General features: G+C 43.1%; 1 protein-coding gene across 1 annotated transcript in view; it reads right to left on the bottom strand.

Moving 5' to 3' along the window:
• The window catches only part of Siah3 (siah E3 ubiquitin protein ligase family member 3), a 66855-nt gene extending 62924 nt beyond the window's left edge, over positions 1 to 3931 (bottom strand). The window contains exon 1 of the mRNA XM_046454053.2: positions 3758 to 3931. Within this exon, the coding sequence (XP_046310009.1) occupies positions 3758 to 3892 (135 nt within the window). The 5' untranslated portion in view covers positions 3893 to 3931. The remainder of the gene's footprint in view (positions 1 to 3757) is intronic.
• Positions 3932 to 22385: the final 18454 nt, after the last annotated feature.

The raw sequence follows: 22385 nt of genomic DNA, 5'->3' as shown, positions 1-22385 counted from the left end.
ATTTTTGCAGAAAGCATTTCTTTTTTTCAGGAACTTGTTTTCAAAGCCTGTGGTTAAAAGGAGGAAGTCGCACAGACATCTCTTCTCAGTCACTGTCCGCTGGAGGAGTGCTGAAGCCTGACCGCAGAAGGGCTCTGGCTGCGGCTGCAGACCCTTCCCTGGGGGAAACCTGGCTGCAGGAACGGGCCATCCCGCCCACCCTCAAGGGGTACTACCCGTCTGTAGGCGGGGCAGAAGGCAGTGCTGCGCAAGGCAGCCAGTGCCAACGGGAGAGGAGCCAGGGGAGAAAGGCTTCTTGGGTCGGAAACAAGCAAAGGACGCGCGGAAGGAAGGAATGCTGAATCAGACCCAGGCGCGGCAGCCTCAAGAGCGCCGCCTGCAGCTTTCTCGCCGCATTGCAATAACTCTGTGACCTGGGAAGCAGAGGGCATGGAGCCAAGAAAGCTGGCTCCTTGGGGGCCGTCTCTCATGAAGCGGGAAGGAAAAGTGGGGGTATCATTTGAAACCCTTATCTTTGCAAGAATCATCCCTACAGACGGAGACAGACACAGGGACACAATCTTATTCGCTGTATTGCCTGGCATTCTCTTAGAGCTGAAGTCTCTCTAGCACAATGCCACTTACTCCAAAGGACCCTTTTAATTAGGGAAGGCTTAGTGGTGTAATGGCTCTAACCATGGTATCTGCAGGCCCCAGGAAGGCTCTGCCTTCCACTTAAAAGAAGAGGCATGAGGCTTGAAGGAATCCCAGGTTATTGAGTAATCACCATAATATGATTGAGAATGAAGGTGACCTATAAAAGCATAGTAAATACACGAGTTACTCTTCTCAGTAAATGAATTTGGATGATAACCCAGCATTTGCCTCAGGTTCTTGGATGTTGTGAGAATTCCCAGGAAAACCCAGACAAAGATAAAGAGTGTAAAAGTACTTCCACAAAGAAAAATGCAGGTTCCCAGACTTCTTTGTAGCTACATACAAAATTGAAAACAAGGTTGCAGTCTCTCTGTCCTTGGTCACAATTTCATGTTCCAGCCTGTCATACAAAGTGTGGGGAAGCACCACAGATCAATAGCTATTCTGGGTTATATTGCCACAGTTTGTTCGTTCTCTCTCCCCCCCACCTTTAAGAAAGAGGGATATTTATTTATTTAGGTAGATCACAGCTTATTACATTGAAGGCATACTCCTGTGGTCTATTTATGGAAATTAACTTTTACAAAGAGAACCTTTTTGTCAGCCTTTGTGCACTTTTTAATCTAAGCAGTGGGGCGGTGATACTTCTAGAGGGTTGTTCCTTTAGAAACTCTGCAAATGACTGTTAGGCCTCAGCTGTGAGGAGTAGGTAAACTTAACTGCTGGGCCACCCAGATCCTGGATGAGCGTGGGGTGCTTATGGAGACTCCTCTGAGCTCTATGCTGTGCCCCAAGCCTGACAGCATTCTTATACTCCACATGCTTCCCCCCCCCCACCAACCAGTGGTGATTCTTTTATAAGCAAACTCCCTAGGTGGATTTTTTTTTAATGGGAAATGAAAAATCAAATGAGAGTGTATGTGAAAAAGTGAGCCATGCAAAATAGCCCCTCAAAGCATATGTCACCTATTTTTATGTTCCTGCTTATAGGATTTCCAAGTTGCCTGAAGGCTCCAAGTGACAACTTTTGAAGTTCCTACAAATTATATGCAAAAACATACATTTTTTTTAAAGGAGAGTATTACAAAGCACATTTGCCCCTCATATCTCTTGGCAGCCTCACAATGCTGTGGAGCATTATTCCTATGCTCCTGTTGGAGGTGATGAAGGGGAGTCTCAGAGAGGTTCAGTCATTCAAGGTCACACAGCTGGTTAGAGTTAACTCAAGGTTTCCAGCCCTGACTCTGAACCCCTGGGTTTTGCAGCAGAAATAAGTGTCAATATCCAAGGAGATATCACCCCCAAAATATCCACAGATGGCTTCCCCTCACCCCACACCAAGACCTCCGCACCCCTCTCTCCTCCATCATCAGCTGCGGGCAATGAACCATATAAATTCAAACCTCAGAAATGCTAAGTCTCGTAAACAATTTTTAAAGGTATTAAAATGCAAAACAGGAGTAAACAAAATTTCTTGCCACAGGGAACTAACTAATGTAAAGTGACAAAATAATGGGAGTTCGAATGTGGTCTCAAAAGCGACCATAAAATGGAATTCAGAATTATATTTTAATATGCATCCTATACACTTGCTTTGTCAGGGATGACTGGTAGAGAGTTCTCATTTATAAAACTAAGCTATAAAGGAAGAAAGGAATGAGAGGAGAGAGAGAGAGAGCGCGAATGAGCCAGACCCAGAGGGAGAGAGGGAGAGAGAGCAGGAAACATTGAGTGAGATGGTATTAGTCACAGCTAAGGTCCCAGGAAGTCGGTTCCTAGGTCGGATCAAGTGTGCTGGTTCCAGTGCAGTCCATGGCTCCTGCACTTGGGGCTGGCCTTGGCATGTGGCCTCAGGCTCTCCAGGCAGCTGTCCTTCCTAGGGACTTCCAGGAATGGGGTTTGGAGGGATGATCAGCACAGGCTTGTAGGGTGGCAGCTAAGGACAGCTGCCAGGTGAGAGTTCATAAAGTGACAGGCAACATCCAACACTCTACCCAGCAGCAGTGGTCAGAAGGACAGATCTGTCCTCGTGCACACTGTCCAGCATTCCTGCTACAGACTGGCCCCTCCCCCTGCCCTCAATCCTCCAGTACAGTGGGGAGCACCCAAAAGCAACTCTCAAAGAAAGAGTCCCACCTTTTACTTCAGGACAGAGCCAAAGTGGCTCAGAGTTTCTCATGTGGGGAGTTCAGCTGAGTCCTCCCACCATGCCTCACCCCATTTTCCCCCCCTCCTCTCCATCACCCCTGGCCAGTGGCTCTTCATTCATTTCCCCCTCAGCCCTGGCTGTGATTGTAGTGATCCTTCTAGAGCCCATGTTTTGACTCTCTCTTAAAGGGCCTTGACAGAAGGCACAATGCAGAGGCAAGGACGTCAGAGGAGTAGCCAGGCAGCCACCAGCAGCTCAGCACCCAGCTGCCAGCAGAGCTTCAGGCAGCCAAGGCTCCAAGCTGGTTTCATTATTACACAACTGAAGCAAAGCCCTCCTCCCCCTCCTCCTGTACTCAGGAGAAAGGTGTCCATCTAGCTGGCAGGAACACACCAAGTCCAAGGACAAGGGCCAATACTTTGCAGAAGGAGCCCCCTCACCAATTCCCTGTCTCGGGGCTGCTCATTCCTGCAGGTACTTTTTGCTAGATCTGTAGCCCCCTAGCCAGCAGGGGCTTCCAAAATCCCTGTACTTAACTGCCTTTCCCAGCACATGGGACAGACAGCGATCTGGGTAACTTTTCAAATCCTATCTTCTGAGCACTTGCCCACAAACATTTGAAAGAGTGGTGGGTACACCCCCCACCCACCCACGCCCTGCTCCACACACATACTCTCTCCACCACCTTCATCCACCCCCCCACCCGCCAATCCTGCTCCTGTTGCAGGCGTGGGGAAGACACTAGATCATTGCTCCAGTGTTTCAGGGAAACAGCACACCGTCAGCAAGAGCACCAAGCCAGCTAGAGAGAGAGAATGAGCCCAGGCAATCACCTCCGACGACTACAGGGTCCCAGCACCCGCGAACCGGTATTTGGAAGGCGCTCTGCACGCTGGAGGCTCACCGCGGCCGCCGAGGAGGGACGAGTCCCTGAGCAGAATGCATGCACAATGCTGCGAGACAGCGACTCACCTTTAGGTTGTGCGTGGGATTGACAACGCAGACAAGTTGCCCAGCAGCAGAGAAAACCCGTTTGGCTTTGTAGTGCTGAAACCGGAGGTGAATGAGATCTAACACAGCCCCAAAGCACTGGGTAAAGAAAAGCATCACAACTTTTGGGGGGTTGTTGGCACAGGAAGGCAGAGGAGGGAGCTGTGAGTCCTTGGGCTCTGGAAGGAGCGCAGCCTCTGAGACACTCCGCTCCAGCCCCGCTTAGCGTGCCTTCATATTCATCATCAAAATAAGACGGTTAGAATCTTGCAGCAGTGGGGCAGCCAATCAAAAGGACAGAAATGTTATCCTTGAGGTGCAGAGACAGCCAATAACAAATGCCTCCCCTACCGAAACTCCCTGATGAATTGAGCCTGGTCGAGAATGTATTATTGAACATTACCATAGATCAGCACATTGCATTTATCTTGTGATTACAGCCAACCATACATAATGCTGGGGAGATAGGCTGACAAAATTGATTGCTTAATGTGTCTCCATTTATTAATTGACTTAATTTAACATGAGAGCCTTTCTTAATGCCCTGCCCCCCCCCCAAAATGTAAAGCGTTTAAACCGCCAAATAGTAAAACACCCTGCTCCAAAGTAGGCAGATGGATAACGCAGATCGTGGCTCGACTCACCAGAGCTGCTTGGGAGAAAATCAAATATTACAAGACTCTGATTCCAGATAAGGATTTGGCAGCAGCAGAGATGTGTATCTTTCAATCTTGCGCCTCTGACTGTCTGCAATTTGGATTACAGCCCCTTGATAAATCTAACTCTCCACTTTTTATATATTTAAAAAAAAAACAACTGACAAACTCATTTGGAGCCGATGGGGGAAAATATGTGTATATATAGACATTTTTTTCAAAACACTGTAATTACTGAAATCTTTTTTATTAAAGCATAAAAATGCAGAGAGTACACTTCTAAAAATAATGAAATCCCTGATGCATGAATGCACACACAGAAAAACCTACACAGAGAAGAAAGTGGCTTGTAAATCAGCAAAATAATTACAGAGGCAGAGACCCTTTGCTTGTCATTCATTTGCATATTGGTGGACAGCAAATTGCTAATTAACCACTAGCTGGTTGGAGACATTAAAATAGAGATTAAGAACACACACACCACATCACTTACTTGCTTGGGGAATGCTAGTAGCACTGTTTCTGTGCTGGAGCAGGCAGAGAGCATTTGGGTGCTCACACTGTAACACAAACTCACCTTGCTCTCCCCAAATGGGCTGGTGGGACCAGGCCACCAGGTGGTTCTTAAAGAAGGTCTCCCAAGCAGTACATAGAGAGTACATTAGAGTTTCTAGGGATGAGCTCTGATAGTGTATGTGGTCTTTGTAACTAAAGCCAGGTGTATTGTATTTTCCCACTTCTTGGCTATTTCTCTATGGAGCAGTCAGACCAAATCCAGTGCTGCCTGGGGCACAATCAGTCTCATTAGTGAATTGCAGCCATTGAGTGTAAGCTCATTACTCCTTCCTGAATGACTCTCACTCTGCCCCACTACAGTGCTCAGGTTGCAAAGCATCAACAGCATATGCTGATACGGGAGGCTGAGGTAAGAGAACCACGAGTTCAAAGCCAACCTCACAACAGCGAGGCACTAAGCAACTCAGCGAGACCCTGTCTCTAAATAAAATATTTTTAAAAGGGCTGGGGACATGGCTCAGTGGCTGAGCGCACCTAAATTTAATCCCTAGTATTCCCCCCCCCCCCCTCCAAAAAAAAGCATATGCTGAAATATCTGGGTGTTTCTTGGTCAGGCAATAAACTAAAACAGATTAAAATATAGGAAGAAAAATATGCATATGTTTAATGACATGGGAATAGAGCCCAGGTTAATTTTAACCTAAATTTAAAACCAAACCCATATTTTAAGGGACAAGCTCAACACCAAATAAAATTGAAAAATTGTGCTTTTAAAAATAATTTTTCTGGCATAAAACTAGATGACAGTGTTCAAATTGATTAGACCCTTTTCAATGTGCTGTTTTTATAGAATATGAGTTCCTGGACCCATTTATTACATGGTTGTAAATAAAGGTTGTTGGTCTACACTATTAGAATTTGCTTTCTGAAGTTTATATTTTCTGGAAAAAGCTTTCAGCAATTCAGCAGGAGACCATTTTGGTGTGTTTTTATTGTCTTTAAAAAAAAAAAAGTGAACACAGACTCCCATGGATTCCTTAAAGACACACTTCATAATTCAGAAAGGTTCAAACTTCCTCTTTTATATTCTTTATAGAATGGATATTTTGTTTGTTTGTTTTGTTTACATTTAATTTTTTTTGTTCATTTGTTTATTGCTTTTGTCACCCTCTAGAATAAGTCCCCTGAGGGTGAAGCTTTTTTTGCTGTCATCTAGTTTTGTTTCTTTTCAAATCTATTTTAAATAAAATGATTATAAGGAAAGTAAGGAAACCATCAAATAGATCAAAGGTCTATTATTTGATTGATAATCTCATGTTTGTTTAAGATATAGAAATCAGTGCTCCTTGTATGTTTAAAATTTTATTAAATATTATTTTCAGATAAATATTAGATTCTCTCAAATTGAGAGGAAGGCACAGTGAGTTCCCGTGTGCCCCCTGCCCCAGCACATGCATAGCTCCCCACACTGTCAACATCCTCCCCCCAGCACTGCAGTGCATTGGTTGTAATTGGTAAACTTCCACTGGGTATCATCCTAATCCAGAGTCCACAGTTTACATCAGGGTGCACAGTACGCTGGATATACTATGGGTATGCACAGACTTATAATGGCAAATACCTACCATTGTAGAATCGCCCAGGAGGGTTTCACTGCTCTAAAAATCTTCTGTGCCCTTTATTCTTTGCTCCTTCTCCTCAAATCCCTGACAGCCATGGGCCTTTTCACCATCCCCATAGTTCTGCCTTTTCCAGATGTCATAGTTAGGACTATGTGTTATATAACCTTTTTGAGTGGTCTTTTCACTTAATAATGTGCATCCAGGTCTCTCTGTGTCTTTTCAGGACTTGATAGCTCATTTGTTTTTAGTGTTGATTAATATTCTTTTTTTCTGGATGTACCACAGTTTATCCATTCTCCAACTGAAGGACATCCTGGTTGCTTCCAAGTTTTGGTAATTATGAATTAAGCTGCTGTAAACATCCATGTTCAGGTCTTTGTGTGGACATGTTTCCAACACCTCTGGTTATATACCAGGGAGCCACATTGCAGGATTGCATGGTAAGAGTATATTTAGTTCTATAAGAAACCACCAAACTGTATTCCAAGGAAGTTGCACCATTTTGCATTTCCACCAGCAATAAATAACTTCTTGATATTCCACATCCTGAGGCACAGATTGGGGTGATATGTCTATAAGTAAGGAATGCCAAATATGACCAGAAAAAGAAGCATGGAACACAATCTCCCTCATAACCCTCAGGGAGAACTAGTCCAGCTGATGCTTGGATATTAGACCTCTAGCCTCCAGAAGTGTGAGGCTAATTTTCTGTTGTTCCAGCTGCCTGGGTTGTGGCACTTTGTTATAGCAGCCCTAGCCAACTAGTGCAATAACTTTGTCCAATTCATGGAAATCTATCAGATTGAGTTGTCTGTATGAAAGATATATGTCCTTGGTAATAATAAAGTAACATGTGGATGAACTTGTCATGAATTTTGAAATGGTGAAGTACTTCCTAAAGATTTTTTTAAATCTACTGAAGTAATCATAAAGGGAAAAACCTGATTATATAAAACATTAAACTTTGTCAAAATGATTTCTAACAAATAAAATTGAAAAGAAAAGAAACAATTAGAGATATTTTACAGGAACAGTGACAAAAATTTCCATTCCTAATAAATAACTCTTCTCTTTGCACTTGAAAGAATTAAAGTTACATAGAAAAAAGTTGACAAAAGATACAGACAGAGCACATGGAAGAAATAAAAAGATGAACAAGCAGAATGCAAAGTTACCAAGAAGGCAGAATCAGAAGTCCCAGTCCTCACCTTCTGATCCAATAGAAACATCAATTTAACAACCATCCACAGATGAAAATACCTCTAGGAATTTTCCAGAATCCACTTGTACACATTAAATATGTATAGCTTTTTGTATCTCATACTTCAAAAAAGAGGTTTTAAAATAAAGATTAATAAGCAAGTGAAAAATACTCAATAGAACTAGAAATCAAAGAAATAAAAATTCAAACAAGATAATATCTTTTATCTGTCAAATTGATACTTTTCATTTTTAAACAATCCACAACATGGAGTAAATTGTAGCCATAAAATTATGTGGAAAAAAATTCAGAAAGACACATGCATAAAACTATTTGTTGCAATACTATTTGTAATAGTAAGAGACTAAAATAAAAGAATAGGGATAAATAAATCATTAGTTAAAGAGTAGAAACCACCAGATTATCTCTGCATGGAGGACTGGTTTAATAAACTACATACATTTACATAATGGTAACCATTAGCCATAGAAATAACCATTATCTACGAATACTGGACTTCAAATACTGAAATGAATTCCATGTATATTGGTGTCTGAAAAAAGAAACATGAAGGGTAGTATTAATAACATGAAAATACTTTAGAATTAGAAGTATGTATTTATTTAAGGAGTTGTTTTTAAAAGGAAGAATACATAAAAAGTTTTTTAAAAAGTTAACCTAGAGGAGAGAAGGGTATAGAGTATAAAGAAATGAAGCTAAATTTTCTGAATCTGGCTTGATTAGTTTGACTTCAACACATTTAAGTTATTTTATAAAATTATTAAAAAAAAGAAGGAATTCCCAAAAGTCAAAAGCAAAAGAAAACAAGTCAACTGTTTTTTAAGTTGGTGGCACATGCACACAGGGGACAACTTTATGTGAATTCAGAACATAGAAATTTGACCGTATCCTCAGTAAGAAACACTCTATTAAAAAAAAAAGTTATGGAAAATGTAACTACTGTCAGTAATTTTATCATTGGCGATAGTGTTTATGTGGTTTAAAAACACACCTCCACCTTCAAGATGTACAACCTAATTTTCCTTTTCGAGTGGGAGCAAGATTTACTGAGTTGACCATAATAAAAAGCATAAAAGTGATAATGTGTGATATGTAAACCTTGGTCATCAATGGAATTGAAGTTTCCCCACTGTTCTCCTGGATGGCTTGCTCTTAAGCCCATTTCATACCATAAGGACACTCTGCCATCAATCTAGAGAGGTCCATGTGGAAAAGAAGCTCTCTCGCCCCACCCACAGCCAGCAGCCACTTTCCAGCCATGGAAATGACTGTCCTTGGACACAGATCCCTCAGTGTTGGTCAAACTGCCAGATGACTGCAGCCCTAGCCAAACTCCTTCATCCAACCTCACCAGAAACTCTCCTCTAAATAGCCCAGCTCAGAGCAGCTCTCATATTTCTAACTTACAGAAACTGTGAGAAAATAAATGTTAATTATCATTCTAAGACACTAAATTTTAGGGTAACTTGTTACACAGCAATAGATATCTAGTACAGAATTTGTACCAGAGGTAGGGTATGCCATAACAAACCCTAAAATTTAGGAGTGGCTTTAAAATTAGACAGTGGACAGAAGAAGAGTATGTTGATTAAAAATGAAAGGGCCTTGAAAAGATGGTTGGTAGAAGTTCAAGGTTGAGAAGGACTTATTTGCAGGGGTGATGATTGGATTGAATGGGCTACTGTAAAAAAATCATAAGAGATCCATGAAGTCTTTAAAAGGAGTACATTGGCAAAGATATTACAAACTTAAGTGGAAAGAAGCAGAATATATAAAACAGAAAGAGGCTTTTGGAAACACAAGTTTCTGTCGATAAGAAGCAAGCTGAGAAAATTGTTCCAGAGAAAAGATTGGTTGCCTTTCATGGAAAAAAATGGATGTCCTGGAGGGTAGGGCTAATGGTCAGACACCAGAGGTGGAAGCTGTAGAGACGTAATCTCAGGCTTCGAGTGCCAATCAAAGAGCTCCATTTGCCCTGATGGATTTCCAAATTGCAATGGATCAGGGCTCTTGTGTGTCTCCTGTTTTTCTGTTTCAAATACTGTTGGTAGGGTTTATGGTGGTTATCTTATGCTTCTCCCACCATTCATGTTAAGTGTACCTGTGGGCAAGGAGTGAAAAACAACTTCTCTTTTTAGATCCCAATTCTTCAGATCATGAGGAATTGTGCTTAGGGAGCTGAATTCAACGAACCACACCTGACGCGTGTCTTCCGTATCTGGACCTGATTTAGGTGACAAGACCTGGACTTCCAGTTGATGCTTGAAGGGAGGAAATTTGGGGGAGTCTTCAGAAGGGGTGAGTATATTTTGCATGTGGGAGGAATGTAAGTTGTTAGCCATAAAGTAAAAAGAAATATGCCTGAAAATTCTTTGACAATCTCCTTTCAACAGTTGGAGACCATGTGACATAGTGACTTAAAGCAGCAGCCAGAGATTCTGAAGATAGACCACAAAAGCAAAGCTGCTTACACCTTGCTCTCTAGCATCACTTGCTTTGGGTAAAACCAGAACTCATATTGCAAGGACCCTCCAGCAGCTGTGTGAGAGGCCCCTGTGAAGAGCAACAGAGGTCTTCTATCAACAGCCCGTATAAGCTTGCCAGCCTTGGGAGCAAGTCCCAGTGGAAACAGATCTCCCAGCCCCAGCCAAGCCCTCCATAACTTCAGTCCTGGCCAACATTTTGTCTGCAATCTCATGGAAGACTTTGATCCAGACTGTAAACTAAACTGCGTAAGATTTGCTATCTGAAGAAACTGTGATATTATTAGTGTTATCATTGCTAGGAGACACCAGGTTTGGGGATAATTTGATGTGTGAATATGGTTGATGAAGCAAATGTGTAATTAAGTGGGCGTCATTGGTGTGAAAGGAGCTACAGGTATAAGGTCAATGAGGTTAAACTTGATTGCAATGATTATAGTGTTCACCTTTTATGTTAAAGAAGAGAGGAGATGAGGCAGAGAAGGAGGAGGGGAAGTAGGGAAAGGGGAAGGGAAGAAGAGAGTAAAGAAGTAGAAAGGATGTTACTTAGTCTGATCCACTGAAAAGACCTTCAACAATGAGTACCATTGGAGCCAGACCATGGTTTGCATATACCTTTTCCCACTTGACACAACAACCCAACAAACTAGAGATCAAGAAATGGATAGTTCTATATCTGGAGCAGAAAATGTGTGAGATAAGCCTGGAAACATCTCCTCAACACGGAAAATAAGGAAGCAATTTAAAAATAAAAAAGACTAGGAAAAAAAATGGTAGAGTCTTGTTAAAGACTTAGAAGCCAACGTGAAGGGGCTGTCACTGCTGAAGATGGGACAATTGGAGCATCACTAAAATCATAGCTGCAGTGGATTAAAATATATCAAAATGTTCTAATCCATAATGACATTAAAAAACTAATTAGTGGAAGGAAGATGGTGGCGAGGGGAGTGCATTGCCCCCGTGTGCTGCTTCACTGTGTGGGAGTATGACAAGTCAGGACGGCTAAAGGATATCTTGTTAGGAATTTCCAGCAATAGTGGGGTGCTCTGGAACCTGGAGGAAGGATTTCCATCGCACGAGGATCGGCTACGGGGACTCAAACGCGAGAGGTTTGTCGCACAGAGGGTAACACTGCTTATTCAGCAAATCGCCCCGCGGCTAGAGTCTGCAGCACATGCTGGGAAACGAGGAGATAGCGACGCAGGGATACAGCGCTGCAGTTTCTGCCAGCCGTGCAAGCACCGTACTCAGGGCTGAATTCTGGGTTTGAGACGGGGGAAGGAAGCGGTCCATCTCGGTTCTCCACACCGGTCAGACCACAGAGGAGGCCAGCAGCCACCATGTTGGAAAGCTGACGTCACCATACCTGTTTTCGACTGACCGCAGCTCATTCAGCCATAGAACAGGTAATTTCAGGCTGCCATTCGCCTGCGGCTTGCAGACAGATTGCTAGGGTTCAGTGCCTGGGTGCTTCTTAGAACCTGATCTTATCGGAGCGAACACCGAGCGCGGGGCGGCCGAGTTCCGGCTCCCGGAACTGTCCCGGAACCGCCCTGGCACAGGGCTGGGGAGCCTGCGGAGGCTGCTTCTTGGACCCTGCTCCTATCAGAGCAAACACCAAGCACTAAGCGGCCGAATTCCGGCTCCCGGAACTGAGCCCGCAGGGACTGCTTCTTGGAGCCTACACTTATAGGAGCTTACACCGAGCACGGAGCGGCCGAGTTCCGGCTCCCGGAACTTCCCTGGCCTGGGGCTAGGAGCCCGCGGAAACTGCTTCTCTGTCCGGGTCCTGCTGAGGGCCTGTCAGGACTCACCCGTTGCTTTGGTTGCCCGGCAAGGGGAACGAAATGCTGCCATTCGCATAGGATACCAACATGGCAGAGATCTGATGTCAGCAGAAAGCGGTGGAGGAGAGATCTTCATCAATACCAGCAGTGACATAAGCAGTTGGTCTCCTGGTAAGGGGGGTGAGGCTCAGTCACCCGAGTCTCCTCAATTTGTCCTCGAGCCAGAGGGAAGGAGCCGGGCCGCCGCCAGCCCCCGGAGCAGGCCCAGCGGCTCGCCAGCGTGGTGACCGCGTGACCCCAATTGGAGAGGGGGCGGAGCGGAGCCGCCACCCGCACCCGCCAGGTGGGCAGACCCACGACCCAGTAGTACATGGGCGTGGTAGGAGGGGCAGGGCAGAGCCGCCCTTCGCGCTTGCAAGGTAAACAGACCTGTGACAGCCTGGCGGGTCAGGCCCAGTGGCCTGCCAGTGTGGTACACACGTCACCCCAACTCGAGTAGGGGCAGAGCAGATCCTTATCCCACGCCCGGATCAGGCCCTGCCGGTGTGGTGGTCACGTGACCCCAATTGGAGTGGGGGTGGAGCGGAACCGCCACCCGTGCCCGCAGGGTGAGCAGACCAGTGATCAACCTGCAGATCAGGCCCAGGGGTCCGCAGGCGTGGTAGGAGGGGCAGGGCAGATCCACCGCCCGCGCCTTCAAGGTAGGCAGACCTACAACAGACCGGCGGATCAGGCCCAGGAGCCTGCCGGTGGGGTACAAACACCACCCTAATTGGAGTAGGGGCAGAGCAGAGTCGCCGCCCGTGCCAGGAACAGGCCCAGCGTCCTGCAGGCGGGGTAGTCACGACACCCCAATTGGAGTAGGGGCAGAGCAGAGCCTCCACCTGTGCCCGAAAGGTGGGCAGATCTGCGAACGACCAGCGGGACAGGCCCAGTGGCCTGCCGGTACGACAGACACGTCACCCCATTTGGAGTAGGGGCAGAGTAGAGCCGCCGCCCCGCGCCTGCAGGGTAGGCAAACCTGCAACCGACCGGCGGATCAGGCCCGGTGGCCTGCCGGCGTGGTACACTTGTCACCCCAATTGGAGTAGCGGCAGAACAGAGCCGCCGCCAGCGCCCAGAACAGGCCCAGTGACCTGCCGGCGTGGTAGCCACGACACCCCAATTGGAATAAGGAGAGAGCAGAGCCGCCGCCCGCACCTGCAGGAAAGATACGCAAGCAGTATGAAAAGACAAGGAAAGAAAGGACCACAAGCAATGCAGGTCAACGCAACTTTAGAAGAGGTAACAGCTGCAGCAGATGGAATGTCAGATAAAGAATTCAGGATATACATGCTTCAGATGATCTGGAGTATCAAGGAAGACATTAAACAGCAAAATCAGACAATGAAAGATTACTTCGACAATGAATTACGCAAACAAATCCAGGAAGCAAAGGATCAACTATACAGGGAGATAGAGGTTATAAAAAACAAACAAACAGAAATCCTAGAAATGCAGGAAGCAATAAACCAACTTAAAAACTCAATGGAGAATACTACCAGCAGAGTAGAACACTTAGAAGATAGAACATCAGACAATGAAGACAAAGTATTTCAACTGGAAAAGAACATAGACAGCTCAGCAAGACTGTTAAGAAACCATGAGCAGAACATCCAAGAAATATGGGATAACATTAAGAGACCAAACTTAAGAGTCATTGGGATACAGGAAGGTACAGAGCTCCAAGCCAAAGGAATGAGCAGTCTATTCAATGAAATAATACGAGAAAACTTCCCAGACTTGAAGAATGAGACAGAATCCCAAATCCTAGAAGCCTACAGGACGCCGAATGTGCAAAATCATAAGAGATCCACACCTAGACACATTATAATGAAGATGCCCAACATACAGAATAAGGAGAGAATTTTAAAAGCTACAAGAGAAAGGAAGCAGATTACATTTAGGGGTAAGCCAATCAGGATAACAGCTGATCTTTCAACACAGACTCTGAAAGCTAGAAGATCCTGGAATAACATATTTCAAACACTGAAAGAAAATGGGTTCCAACCAAGAATTGTGTATCCAGCGAAATTAACCTTCAGGATGGAAGATGAAATTAAAACCTTCCACGATAAACAAAAGTTTAAAGAATTCGCAGCTAGAAAACCATCTCTTCAAAACATCCTCGCCAAAACATTACAGGAAGAGGAAATGGAAAATAACAATGAAAACCAACAGTGGGAGGTAGGACAGTAAAGGGGGGGGAAATAATCAAAGAGGAAAACAAACCATGTTTAGTAACAGAAATAAACAAATATGGCTGGACAAACAACCCATATCTCAATAATAACCCTAAATGTTAATGGCTTAAACTCACCAATTAAGAGACACAGGCTAGTAGAATGGATCACAAAACAAGACCCAACAATATGCTGCCTACAGGAGACGCATTTGATAGGAAAAGACATACATAGGCTGAAGGTGAAAGGTTGGGAAAAATCATATCACTCATATGGACTTCGGAAACAAGCAGGAGTGTCCATACTCATATCAAATAAAATAGATTTCAAGCCAAAGTTAATCAAAAGGGATAAAGAGGGACTCTACATACTGCTTAAGGGAACCATACACCAACAAGACATAACAATCATAAATATTTATGCCCCAAACGATGGTGCAGCTATGTTCGTCAAACAAACTCTTCTCAAGTTCAAGAGTCTAATAGACCACCATACCATTATCATGGGAGACTTCAACACACCTCTCTCGCCACTGGACAGATCTTCCAAACAAAAGTTGAATAAGGAAACTATAGAACTCAATAACACAATTAATAACCTAGACCTAATTGACATATATAGAGTATACCACCCAACATCATGCAGTTACACTTTTTTCTCAGCAGCACATGGATCCTTCTCAAAAATAGATCATATATTATGTCATAGGGCAACTCTTAGACAATATAAAGGAGTAGAGATAATACCATGCATCTTATCTGATCATAATGGAATGAAACTGAAAATCAACGATAAAAGAAGGAAGGAAAAAGCATACATCACTTGGAGAATGAACAATAGGTTACTGAATGATCAATGGGTTATAGAAGATATCAAGGAGGAAATTAAAAAATTCTTAGAGATAAATGAAAACACAGACACAACATATCTGAATCTATGGGACACATTGAAAGCAGTTCTAAGAGGAAAATTCATTGCTTGGAGTTCATTCCTTAAAAAAAGAAAAAACCAACAAATAAATGATCTCATACTTCATCTCAAAATCCTAGAAAAAGAAGAGCAAAACAACAGCAAAAGAAGTAGAAGGCAAGAAATAATTAAAATCAGAGCTGAAATTAATGAAATCGAAACAAAAGAAACAATTGAAAAAATTGACAAAACTAAAAGTTGGTTCTTTGAAAAAATAAACAAAATCGACAGACCCTTAGCGATGCTAGCGAAGAGAAGAAGAGAGAGAACTCAAATTACTAGCATACGGGATGAAAAAGGCAATATCACAACAGACACTTCAGAAATACAGAAGATAATCAAAAACTATTTTGAATCCTTATACTCCAATAAATTAGAAGATAGTGAAGGCATAGATAAATTTCTTAAGTCATATGATCTGCCCAGATTGAGTCAGGAGGATATAGAAAACCTAAACAGACCAATATCAATTGAGGAAATAGAAGAAACCATAAAAAGACTACCAACTAAGAAAAGCCCAGGACCGGATGGGTATACAGCAGAATTTTACAAAACCTTTAAAGAAGATCTAATACCAATACTTTTCAAGCTACTTCAGGAAATAGAAAAGGAGGGAGAACTTCCAAATTCATTCTATGAGGCCAACATCACCCTGATACCTAAACCAAAGACACTTCAAAGAAAGAAAACTACAGACCAATATCTCTAATGAACCTAGATGCAAAAATCCTCAATAAAATTCTGGCGAATCGGATACAAAAACATATCAAAAAAATTGTACACCATGATCAAGTAGGATTCATCCCTGGGATGCAAGGCTGGTTCAATATACGGAAATCAATAAATGTTATTCACCACATCAATAGACTTAAAAATAAGAACCATATGATCATCTCGATAGATGCAGAAAAAGCATTCGACAAAGTACAGCATCCCTTTATGTTCAAAACTCTAGAAAAACTAGGGATAACAGGAACATACCTCAATATTGTAAAAGCAATCTATGCTAAGCCTCAGGCTAGCATCATTCTGAATGGAGAAAAACTGAAGGCATTCCCTCTAAAATCTGGAACAAGACAGGGATGCCCTCTCTCTCCACTTCTCTTCAACATAGTTCTCGAAACAGTGGCCAGAGCAATTAGACAGATGAAAGAAATTAAAGGCATCAAAATAGGAAAAGAAGAACTTAAATTATCACTATTTGCAGATGATATGATTCTATACCTAGCAGACCCAAAAGGCTCTACAAAGAAACTATTAGAGCTAATAAATGAATTCAGCAAAGTGGCAGGGTATAAAATCAACACGCATAAATCAAAGGCATTCCTGTATATCAGCAACAAATCCTCTGAAATGGAAATGAGGACAACCACTCCATTCAAAATATCTTCAAAAAAAATAAAATACTTGGGAATCAACCTAACAAAAGAGGTGAAAGACTTATACAATGAAAACTACAGAACCCTAAAGAGAGAAATAGAAGAAGATCTTAGAATATGGAAAAATATACCCTGTTCATGGATAGGCAGAACTAACATCATCAAAATGGCGATATTACCAAAAGTTCTCTATAGGTTTAATGCAATGCCAATCAAAATCCCAACGGCATTTCTTGTAGAAATAGAGAAAGCAATCATGAAATTCATATGGAAAAATAAAAGACCCAGAATAGCAAAAACAATGCTAAGCAGGAAGTGTGAATCAGGCGGTATAGCGATACCAGACTTCAAACTATACTACAGAGCAATAGTAACAAAAACAGCATGGTACTGGTACCAAAACAGGCGGGTGGACCAATGGTACAGAATAGAGGACACAGAAACCAATCCACAAAACTACAACTATCTTATATTTGATAAAGGGGCTAAAAGCATGCAATGGAGGAAGGATAGCATCTTCAACAAATGGTGCTGGGAAAACTGGAAATCCATATGCAACAAAATGAAACTGAATCCCTTTCTCTCGCCATGCACAAAAGTAAATTCAAAATGGATCAAGGAGCTCGATATCAAATCAGAGACGCGCCGTCTGATAGAAGAAAAAGTTGGCTACGATCTACATTCGGTGGGGTCGGGCTCCAAATTCCTCAATAGGACACCCATAGCACAAAAGTTAATAACTAGAATCAACAAATGGGACTTACTCAAACTAAAAAGTTTTTTCTCAGCAAAAGAAACAATAAGAGAGGTAAATAGGGAGCCTACACCCTGGGAACAAATCTTTACTCCTCACACTTCAGATAGAGCCCTAATATCCAGAGTATACAAAGAACTCAAAAAATTAGACAATAAGAGAACAAACAACCCAATCAACAAATGGGCCAAGGACCTGAACAGACACTTCTCAGAGGAGGACATACAGTCAATCAACAAGTACATGAAAAAATGCTCACCATCTCTAGCTGTCAGAGAAATGCAAATCAAAACCACCCTAAGATACCATCTCACTCCAGTAAGATTGGCAGCCATTATGAAGTCAAACAACAACAAGTGCTGGCGAGGATGTGGGGAAAAGTGTACACTTGTTCATTGCTGGTGGGACTGCAAATTGGTGCAGCCAATTTGGAAAGCAGTATGGAGATTTCTTGGAAAGCTGGGAATGGAGCCACCATTTGACCCAGCTATTCCCCTTCTCGGTCTATTCCCTAAAGACCTAAAAAGAGCATGCTACAGGGACACTGCTACATCGATGTTCATAGCAGCACAGTTCACAATAGCAAGACTGTGGAACCAACCTAGATGCCCTTCAATAGACGAATGGATAAAAAAAATGTGGCATTTATACACAATGGAGTATTACTGTGCATTAAAAAATGACAAAATCATAGAATTTACAGGGAAATGGATGGCATTAGAGCAGATTATGCTAAGTGAAGCTAGCCAATCCCTAAAACACAAATGCCAAATGTATTCTTTGATATAAGGAGAGTAACTAAGATCAGAGTAGGGACGAAGAGCAGGAGAAGAAGATTAACATTTAACAGGGATGAGAGGTGGGAGGGAAAGGGAGAGAGAAGGGAAATTGCATGGTAATGGAAGGAGACCCTCAGGGTTATACAGTGGAGGGGGTAGAGAGAGAGGAGGGGAGGGGAGGGGAGAGGTGGGGAGGGGGGAGGGTGGATGATGGGAAAGGCAGCGGAGCACAACAGACACTAGTATGGCAATATGTAAATCAATGGATGTGTAACTGATGTGATTCTGCAATCTGTGTATGGGGTGAAGGTGGGAGTTCATAACCCACTTGAATCAAAGTGTGGAATATGATATGTCAAGAAATTTGTAATGTTTTGAACAACCCACAATAAAAAATTAAAAATAAAAAAAAAACTAATTAGTTCCTTTTGGATCATGTTTGGCATCAAATTCGTTAGTTTAGTAACTGGCTAATAAAGGAAATAAATTCAGCATATATCCTGTCTTTCCTGTGTGAGCTGTACCTCCATATAATTAGTGATTGAGGAGAAGTTTCTCTTTATAGAAGCATTCCAGCTGTAAACAAATAAATAAAGGGAAAACAAGAATTTTAAAAAATATTTGAATGAAGGAATGGGTCTGGGCAGTGATCATCAATGGCTGCTGCCCTCACAGAACAGAGACAACCAGGGAACACTTCCCTCAGGAAGAATAAAACATGGCTTATGAAGCAGGCTCACCTAAGTGACCAATTGTTAGAGTCTGTAAACAAGTCAAAAATAACACCTGGCATTTTGCCAGGGGAATGTTAGAGTTCGTAAACAAGTCTGGATGGTGCCTGGCAAAATGCCAGAGGGAATGGTTTGAGAAGTAACAAAAGCGAGCCATTAAGTGTGGAGATTCCTTATTGGTTGACTGATGTATCTAGTTTATGCTAATTAGATAAGCTGTGTGGAATATATAAATACTGCTCCTGTCCTGCAATAAACGGCTCCTACTCCTGCAGTATCAACGTTCACAAGTTGTTCGTCACCCCCCGGTTATTTTGCTGCAGCCAGCCGGACTGCGGCAACCAATGTGCACCCAGCAGACCTCTAGGTTCAGCTACCAAGTTTTAGGAACTATAGGAAACAGAGGAACATGATAAATGACAACCTGGGAATCCAACTAGTAAAATCCAAATCGTAGGAAACTATAGGAGAAAAGACTGGGTTCTTTAATAAACAAAAATACATAGCAAAGACAGAGAGGGACCAATCAGGCAATGGGTGGGGAGAGAATCATATTTCAAATAATATGCAAAAATGTCCAACATCCATTAAATTAGGAAAATCAGGATACAAAATTGGATTTAAAACGTGAAAAGTAACAGCATTTGTCTCTGGGTAGCAGGATTGTTGGTCATCTAAAAAAATTTCTTTCTGTGGTTTCTAAATCTTTTTCAGGAAGCAAATATTTATAATCACTACATTATATATCTTTTGGATGAGAGAGAACTAATTTTTTTAAAATTAGTTAAAAAAATAACAGTGAAAAAATCATACAATTTACTCGTGGTTTTTTGTTTCTTGTTTTATACAGGTTCTGTCCTTCCATTCACTGAGATTCTGTTTTTTACAAGAAAACCAACTGATCCCCTGGACTGTAGTGTGACGATGGGTCTCGTCTCCCTAGTAACAGGTGTGTATTTTGTGAGGGGACTTATGGGAAAGACCCGAATGCAAAGGAATGGATCAGGGCTGCCCTGGGCTTGGAGAGGCTGAGAGCAGTCCGGCTGGCCCTCAGAAGTGCTCAGGCCGGTCAGCATCTGGACTAGGAATCCTGACTTTTGGTAGATGACACACAGGAAAAGGAAGCAATCAGCCTCCACATAGTACAGGTTGGGTACAGATGGTCCAAAAGCAACAAGTTTATTCTGTAACGTTGCCAAGGCAACAGCAGCTGCTTCTGGCATCGAGAAGGGTAGGGGGAGGGGAGAACGGTAGAAATAAAGAGGCCGGATGATTCCGTAAATCTTTCCTAGGAAAATAGGAAGGAAGATTGCAAAATAGCAAATATTATCTGGGGGTGCCTAAGTCCACAGCACTTAAGGTGTCAGCAACGCAAGGCAAATGGTGTTTTTCACATTACGATCTGCCTAGAACCAAATGGGAGCCCAGTGTCTCTTGTCATATTGTCATTTTCCCTTCCATGTCTCCAAACAGCTTTATCCCCTTGAGTGTTAAAACACATTGATGTTTTTCTGTGACAGTTACCGCAGCATCTATTCACAGAGCTGAAAGACGCTTATTATGTTTTCACTGTGTCTGAACCTAAGAGGGAAGGAGAGAAGAGAGGAGAGCATTGATCTTCCTCCTCCTCCTCCCTGCGACTCTCACCCCCAAATCTTTTTTTTTTTCCTGGCAGAGGAAGAGGAGGAAGGGAGGAAGGCCTCCCATGCTGGGCAGAACCCTGCTCCACTTGTGACGAGCCTTAGAGAGAGGTGGGAGATGAAGGGAGAGAAACTGAAGCAATGGTGTGCAGAGGTTGAGTTTCTAAATCATTCCCAAGCTGCACAAGCAAGATCTAACACATTGGCTCAGGGGAAGACTCTCTCCATCCAAACCCCATTGACTGTGTTCAGGACCTGTAGTCATCTTGTGTGGTTTTCACCTGCCCAGAAGCAGACAAATTTAGAGCCCTGCTTGTGTCCATCTGGGACTGAATGTTTTTTTGTTTTTTGTTTTTTAAATGCTAAACCACTTTGACACCAAGACAGGATGACCTGAACATGAGGGTGAGGCAAGTCAGGGCAACCTAAGTCTGAGGGCCAGGCTCACTCCTCGGTGCTGTTTCCCTGGAGTGGCACTAGGGAGGCTGGAAGCCAGTAGACCAGCCTCTGGGACCTCAGCTCCCATGTCTGTGAAGAGGAGCACTCAGGCCAGCTTCCTAACGTTGGGCTTTTGATGAAGCACAGCGTCTAGAACACCACTATTACAGTCACTCTTGTTTGACCATGTTGGCAAGGGACCTGTTAGTCAGCGGTCACCAGAGAAAGAGAACAGAAAGGACACAGGAAAAAGAGAGAGAAAGTGAGAGAGATTTATTTTAGGGAATTGACTGATGAGATTGAGCCAGCTGGCAAGTTCAAACTCTGCAAGGTACGCTGGCAGGCTGAGACCAGGGAAGAACTGAGGCTGCAGTTCAAGTCCAAATGTCATCTGCAGACAGAGTCCCCTCCTCTTTGGGGAGCCAGTCCTTATCTCTTAAGGACTTCAACTGAATAGATGAGGCCCACCCACATTATGAAAGGAAATCCACTTTTACATGTTAATCTTATTAAAAAAAAACTTTCATGGGTGGGCTGGGGATCTAGCTCAGTTGGTAGAGTGCTTGCCTCATATGCACAAGACCCTGGGTTCAATCCCCAGCACCACAAAATAAAATACTTTCACGGAAGCATCTAGTGTTTGACCAAATATCTGAATACTATGGCTTATCCAAGTGGACACATACAATTAACCACCTTAAAGCACCGTCCAAAGCCTGGTCAGTCTTCTCCTGGGAAATTCCTGACAAGTCAGTAGCCATGACCCCAAAGATTCACTTGCACAGTGGTTGGGGTCCTAACTGATGCAGTCTGGGGCATGGCTTCTGCTGAGTAGATAGGACTAGATCTTAAGTCTCATTTATTTCTGCTTTGCTGTTGTTGACGATAGACCTTTATTTTTTTATATGCAGTGCTGAGGATCGAATCCAGCACTAAGCAAGTGCTCTCTACCACTGAGCCACAACCCCAGCCCCTTATTTGTGCTTGTTCAGGAAATAAAACAAAGGACAACAACAACTACACCAGGAAGCATATCAAAGGGTAATTTCTACTGCAGATCCTGGAGTTCCTTTGTATTTTTATTCCTATCTCTTACAATAAGTGAAAGAGGAAGATATTTAAAGGGAGCCCTGGATTGGGGGCAGGAGGTTCCACACTCTAGTAAAGCAGGTCATCCTTCTGGTGCCGACAAGGGAGTGGGGAAGATTTGCTGCAGTCATCTGTGTAAAAGTGCAACCAGGGCCAGTTACACTCGAACCTGGAAAAGACTTCAAAGCTGAAACCTTGCTGGAGTGATTCAGCTTTCTCAGAAAAGCGAAGCTATATAAACGCAAGGTAGGCTGCTCCCAAACAGAAAGGAGGGCAGGGGAACTGAGCCACATGTCTCTGAGGGTGACACCTCGGGTTTTTTT

This window comes from Marmota monax, unplaced genomic scaffold (genome assembly GCF_021218885.2).
Source record: "Marmota monax isolate L192 unplaced genomic scaffold, Marmota_monax_Labrador192_F-V1.1 WCK01_AAM20220418_F8-fsc00011, whole genome shotgun sequence".
Lineage (NCBI taxonomy): Eukaryota > Metazoa > Chordata > Mammalia > Rodentia > Sciuridae > Marmota > Marmota monax.
Note: the sequence above shows the minus strand (reverse complement) of the source record. Positions and strands in the feature narration are given on the sequence as shown.